Source organism: Centropristis striata, chromosome 20 (assembly GCF_030273125.1).
Source record: "Centropristis striata isolate RG_2023a ecotype Rhode Island chromosome 20, C.striata_1.0, whole genome shotgun sequence".
Lineage (NCBI taxonomy): Eukaryota > Metazoa > Chordata > Actinopteri > Perciformes > Serranidae > Centropristis > Centropristis striata.
Window position 1 is genome coordinate 2,683,874 of NC_081536.1, and position 7,205 is coordinate 2,691,078.

Below are 7,205 nucleotides of genomic sequence, written 5' to 3' on the forward strand. Positions count from 1 at the left end.
CATAACTGGAGTCAGAGGAAATTCTAATTGGCTAAATGGCACAATGAGGTTAATCGGAAGAATAGCCGCCTTCACCCCAAGCCATCAGTTTTAATCACCATGTACAGGCCACATGAGTGTATTTAAAAACCAGCACAATGGAGTGGAGATTATTTTCCATATGAGTAACAGAGTGAGGGAAAGACCCAGACGGAATAGTGTTACAAGCAAATTAAAAAAGGGAAAATTGGACATTAACTGAAACAACAGTACTGTGTGACCGAAGGGGAAACTACGGAGGAAAATAGGAGAGAGTGACCGAGCAAGAGGCCGCCAAACAAGAATAAATCTCATACTGGCTTTTAGAAAGCTTGCCAATAATGAAAGGCTGCAAGACGGATGCTTTTTGCCATTGGACTAACATTAGAAGCTAATATTAGCTAGCCTGCTGTGTGTTGTGTTGCTGCACTTGTGAGAAAAGTTGTCAAGTAATTTTTGATTATCATAACAAATGCATGTGTACAGCTATTCATATTTGAGAAAGCTGTATAGTAGTAATGGTACTGTAAACTGTAGGAACGCAAAAAAAAGTAGATCTTACATTGTGTTGCTTTAACCCTTTGATGCACAACATGGGTCTAAAGTTATATTCTATGTCTTTGCAATAAATTAATTCCAGCATTCAGTATTGCAGGTTTTTCTCAAATAACTTGTTTTTGATCATCATACATCCTAATTTTTTGTTTCATTTCTTACTTTTTGAATAAAAACCCTTTTTTTTAAATCACTAATTAATGCACAAGGTCATTTTTGACCCATGTGTGTAAACTTGAAGTAATAATACAAAAAATATTTTTCTTCATGAAGTATGAAAGGAAAAAATGGATATATTGATCTGTTGTAATAAAAAAAAGGACAAAAAACACCCAAAAAAAGATTCAAACACACATTAAATAACATGGGAAATGAATGTGCATCATTTTTGACCCATGTTGTGCATTAGAAGGTGTTTATGTGTTATGCATCAAAGGGTTAAAGGTCAAAGTAAGCGCTCAGATATTGAGCAACATCAACAAATATATTTTTTATATGTTTTTGCTCACTCTTCAGTGTAAAGTAACACAGGGAAAATGCCATGGTTGTGTTATTTTTAACAGCAACAAAGCTTTAAATAATAAATGTTATATTTGCTCAGGAGAATAGAGGGGGGGATTCAATGGGACACTATTTTGCAATGCATCTGTGCCACTTTTTTCATTTTTTTTTTTAAGTAAATTGCATTTATCACAACCTTTTTCCACAAGACAACAGGTTTCAAAAACTACAAATCAGGCTCACTTGTGTTGACCGTGCTCTGATGTGTCCCACTCACAAATTCTATCTGTGTCATTCTTGCTGAAACCTGCGAGCCTGAGGGTCCAAACTCCCAAACAGCATATGATAACAGGCAACATCAGCCTATCTTCAGCTCGTTAATCAATCCCTGACATTGGTCCATCGCCATCTTATTAGGGGTGGGCAATATGGCCCTAAAAGAATATCACGATATTTCAGGCGATAACGATATTCTTGACGATATTACGAAATACTTAAAAAGATATAGGAAATGTGTTTTTTTTTAGTCTGTATAAATAAATAAAAATCTAAAATGTAGTGTGAAGTGCAAATCTCAACAGTTGCCAAATACAAAAAAAAAATGTATGAGAAAATAATAAAATTAACCATTTAGGGGTTCCGGGGGCATATTTTAATGACATTTTGTAAAGGAGAATAAAGGTTCTTGTATGTTTTATTTAAGGCATCTTATTTTGACAGTCTTCTTGTAAGTTCTGTGGTGGATTCTGTCAACACACTGTGCTCTTATTTTGAAAGCTGCATGTGTTTAGCGACAGAGAGTAAGTAGCTTTTTGTGATTAAAGCAACTTTAATTGGTAGCCTTACGCCACTACGTCCTCTTCACCTTAAGACAGCCCTTTTTCCTACTATACACCTTTAATCAACAAGGAAAAAATCTGTGTATATTTCACACGAAATTCTTTGATCAGTACTTTTTAGGGTGTCACTCCTTGTTCAAACACAGTACAACTGCATGTTAAGGCTGTGAAGAGTGTGTTTACATTTGTAATGGCTGTAAACACACGAGGCTGCAGTTGTGTAACTTCAGTTTAAAATAGCATAATTTTCATAGAGATCAAACGTTATGAGATAGGAGAATAACCCCAACATTAGAAGACCTAATTTTCCTTTTTCTTATTTTTCAACACTCAATATTGTTGATATGTTTGGTTGGTAGTATTGCCATTGTTATTTATTTATTGATGCTTGCCATACCTGCTTGTTTGTTTGTTTGTTTTAAAATAAAAACAATCTTTTGTGCGGATGTTCGGACCAGTATGTATTCAGGAAGCTGCATTATCAATGACAACGTTACTAGATGTAAATTGGAAGTAATTCAGAAATCATATAAGTAATGATAATGTCTGTTATTACCAAAAAAGACACAAAATGACCAAAAAAGACACAAAATGACCAAAAGACACAAAATGACCAAAAAAAGGCACAAAATGACCAAAAAAGACACAAAATGACCAAAAAAAGAAACAAAATGACCAAAAAAGACACAAAATGACCAAAAAAAGGAAACTAAATGACCAAAAAAGAGACAAATTGACCACAAAATGATAAAAAAAAAAGACACAAAATGACCCAAAAGACACAAAATGACCCAAAAAAACAAAATGACCAAAAAAAGACACAAAATGACAAAAAAAGACACAAAATGACTAAAAAAAGACAAAAGAGTTGACACTTTGGTTGAATTTCCAGAAAAACTTCAGGTTTTAGGGGCTTATTTTAAAATCGCCCAGAGGTTTTACAGGAAGTTTTAGGCGTCAATGGGTTAAACTAAATGGAAAAAACTATAAAAAACTGATCACAAAAAAAAAAAAAAGACCTAATGCATTTCATATAGCACCTTGTAAGGTCAGGGTCAAGCTACACCACCATGACACAGAATCTTTTCAACTTCAAATGGGCCCAACAGTGGAAAATGCATTATAAGCAGCCTACAAAGACTTCATTGAACCCATATATACATCATAAGGAGTCCAAACACAATGCAGACTACACATAGCCTCATATATGACCAGTACTTCACTCCACTCAGAGAAGAAAACATGCTCTAATATGCATTTTGGCTCCGTCTGATAGAAGTCTGGTGGAGAAGAAAAAAAAAAAGACACCAAAAGCGTGCAGCTTGTGAGAGGCAGGCTATTAATAGGCTTACTCCAGTGAGGGAGACGGCTCTTCCCTCATGTTTGGGATCAGCTCTTCACACGGGTGAAAGGAGGGAGGAAGAGGGGGGACTCTCTATTGACACAACACTGAAAGTGACACAAAGTGTTTGAACTTGAGGCATTTAATCGCAACAGTTACAATTTCCACTATAATTTAGCGCCATTAGGTGCCAGTTGCAGCCTGAGACAGCTAGGAGTCCAAATACATGACAACAACCTGCACAGACACTCCTTAGGAGGCTGACACACCTATTTTTACTTTCTTCAGCCGAGCAAAGTGACTTTATCCAGAGTGAATATTTAAATGCTCTCATATTGATGCAGATATGATGTTGTTGCTAAGTTTACAGAATGAACTGGCATCTGTCTAACACTGACAAGTCGAGGAAATACCGTACACTGTAAAACCCAACTTGTTGTTTCAACTTAAATATTTGAGTGTCCATGCTGCAAAATAATTTCTATGTCAAGACAACAAAGAGACCAGAGTTAAATCAAATGAATCTTGCTATTTGACTACAATATTTTAAGTTAAAATGACTTTTTGCAGAAATCTTGTTGTATTGAAAAGGAAAAATTAGTTATAATAACAAACAAGCAACACTGGGTTTTACAGTGTACCTCTTGTTCAGGGAGATACTGCAGGGCAGCCTAAGTATGAATGAAAAAAATACTTGTACGTGCAAAACATCAGTTACCCATCTGTATGTTTGTAGAACAATGTAAATATGTGGTAAGCAAGCACCTCCAGGGAAGCAGCGGGCACCAAAAATACCCAAGAAATCAAACAAATATCAGTAAACTTCTGTTACACTTCATCTGGTTTTTGCCTCCTTAAAAACTAATATAACTTACATAAGTTTGGTTTTGCACAAGCAGATCCACAACAGACTAGAAGGTGGGTGTTTGCTGCAAAAGGTAAACAGCTACTGTATGCCCAAGTTAGAGATTGAATGATAGAAAATAACCATTGTGGCCATGGCAATGCTGCAGCAGTGATAGGCTGCACACCAGGATCAATACATATTTACATTGTGATTCATATAGAACAGGCAGCGGACATGAGAGAAAAAATGGGCCAAAATGGGTAGAATACAAACATATGGTCACCCTGTTAAAATAATCGCCTAAGTCATTTTTTCAAGTTTTGCAGGAAACACAAAAAACTTCACCAAAAGTGTAGCATGTGACATTTATTGATCATTTCACTCAAAAAGGGTGTAATAAAGGATGGCTATTGACATAGTAATAACACTGTGTGTAAATTATGTAACTTAAGAGAAATAAATGACTTTGGCAATTTTTTTTAACATGCCTTTGTGACTTAAGAAAGATATGGTTACACTTTATTTTGAAGGTGTCTACATAAGAGCCTGTCAGAAACATGACAGACAAGTATCATGAGCATTAATGTAACTTCAAAGTGTCATTAATGTTCATGGCACATCCCATGTCATGTTTGTGACACGCACATGTCAGTGTTTTATTGTTGACACTAATATTGGTAACACTTTATTTTGAAGGTGTCTACATAAGAGTGTGTCATAAACATGACATGGGATGTGCCATGAACATTAATGACACTTTGAAGTAACATTAATGCTCATGATACTTGTCATGTCATGTTTCTGACAGGCTCTTATGTAGACACCTTCAAAATAAAGTGTTACCAATATTAGTGTCAACAATAAACTAAACTGATAACTAAACAATCTCCCTCTAGCTCTTCTTTGCTGGGTTCTTATCTGATGCCTATGAATGTGGAAAATTGTCAAAGAAGTGATGATCTTAAAGGGGTAAAATCATCTGATCTGATCAACTGAGGATGTAGGTGATTTTACCATCATGAGGAGATGATTTAGGCAAAAAAAAAAAAGACAATTTTCACCAAAAATGACTTAGGCAATTTTTTGAACATGCCTTTGTGACTTAAGCAAGATATGGTTACACTTTATTTTGAAGGTGTCTACATAAGAGCCTGTCAGAAACATGACATGACAAGTATCATGAGTTTTAATGTTACTTCAAAGTGTCATTAATGTTCATGGCACATCCCATGTCATGTTTATGACACACTCTTATGTAGACACCTTCAAAATAAAGTGTCAACAATAAAACACTGATAAACTAAACTGATAAGTAAACAATCTCCCTCTAGCTCTTCTTTGCTGGGTTCTTATCTGATGCCTATGAATGTGGAAAATTGTCAAAGAAGTGATGATCTTAAAGGGGTAAAATCACCTGATCTGATCAACTGAGGATGTAGGTGATTTTACCATAGGTGGCAAAAAAAAAAAGACAAAAAATGACATAGGCGATTATTCTAACAGTGTGACGATATAGAGCTAGCATGTGTCTTCATGGCCATATGAGGCCCATGTGGTAATGCAGGAGTATAGGTGTTCAGGGCTACCCGCACGCAACGGCAGTCCGTGGCCTAGAGGTTAGGAATTGGGCTTGTAACTGGAGAGTCGCTGGTTCGATTCCCCATCTCCCCAGGTCTAGGACTGAAGTGCCCTTGAGCAAGGCACCTAAGGCAGTAATGTGCTTGCATGGTGTGTTCACTTGTGTGTAAAAAAAAAAGGATAAAGGGTTAAATGCAGAGGTTGAATTTCCCCATTGTGGGATTAATAAAGTAATCTTCTTCTTCTCTCTCTCTTGACACACCTGAGTCGTGACCAGCTGAGACGTTATATAGCGTTATAAGAAGACGGTACAGTTGCAAGGAAGGTAAAAAAAAAAAAAGCATGTACAAACACATCCCTGGCGCCAACACACAGCACTGACAGAAAGCGTGTATCAATGGAGAAACTCACATCTTCGAAGAGAGATCCAACGTTGGCTGTCACCAGCAGTATTCCTGTGCCTTGCGCTGCTGTCAGCTTCCCTGCCATAATTCTGTCTCGCAGGTGGGTCTTGTACACTTGTACAGCAGGACTTAATACAGGTAAGGAGCGGGGGAAAAAACAAACAAACAGGAGCCGGCGAAATGTGTCACGAAACTGGTTATAACACTGGTAATTTGCTACTGCAGCCGGGGTTTAGGCGGCTCGGCTGGAGCATATTTTGCAGCAGTGGCCGTGCATCTACTAGGAGTTGCTTTGCAGTAGAAGGTCCGTCGGCGGCGGCGGCGGGTTGCGTTGCTACTTTTTCACGTTGAGCGCCATCGTAAAAGTTTCCGTTTTAATCCACGGCGAGTGCCTGAGGGCTCTGGTTCATTTCAGCGACGAGTGTTTCCCCTTAGCTTTTGTACAGTGTAAAAGTCTCCCTCCGAAAGCAGGACTCTCCGCCAGGACCATTGCCTTCACTGTTCAGAGAGGATAGGCTGGAGTCCTTCACTGCTCTGACGTCACCGTGCCAATGGAAACACGGGGCTGTCTTAAAGGGCCAGCGCACCGTAAACACAACAGCTCTGTCGCGCCCATTATCGGACACCAACAGGGCTGTCCCATGGTGAGCGTTCGTCTTTTACAGTTTTGACCATCTATTAGGGGTGTGCCATATCGTATCGTTCACGATAATATCGGTATATTTTTTTTATGGTTAAAAAAAATGCATATGATGATATTGACAACATTCCCACTTATTGATGTAGTGGCATAAGGTTAACATACGCTAACAATTAAAGTTGTTTTAATCACAAAAAACGACTTACTCTCTGTCGCTAAACACATGCAGCTTTCAAAATAAGATAGATGCCTTAAATAAAACATACAAGAACCTTTATTCTCCTTTACAAAATGTCATTAAAATATGCCCCCTAAACCCCTAAATGGATATTTTTATTATTTGCTCATACTCAAGAGTCAAGAGTAATTTTTTTTGTATTTGGTAACTGTTGAGATTTGCACTTCACACACTACATTTTAGATTTTTATTTAATTATACAGACAAAGAATCATATTTCCTATATCTTTTTAAGTATTTCGT

The 7,205-nt window shown here is 37.3% G+C and overlaps 1 protein-coding gene across 2 annotated transcripts in view; it reads right to left on the reverse strand.

Annotated features, from left to right (window-relative positions):
• LOC131993238 (inositol polyphosphate-5-phosphatase A) overlaps positions 1-6,577 on the reverse strand; it is a 310,981-nt gene extending 304,404 nt beyond the window's left edge. For both annotated transcript variants that reach the window (XM_059359041.1, XM_059359042.1), the window contains exon 1: positions 6,092-6,577. In XM_059359041.1, coding sequence (XP_059215024.1) covers positions 6,092-6,169 — 78 coding nt within the window. In that variant the 5' untranslated portion in view covers positions 6,170-6,577. The remainder of the gene's footprint in view (positions 1-6,091) is intronic.
• Positions 6,578-7,205: the final 628 nt, after the last annotated feature.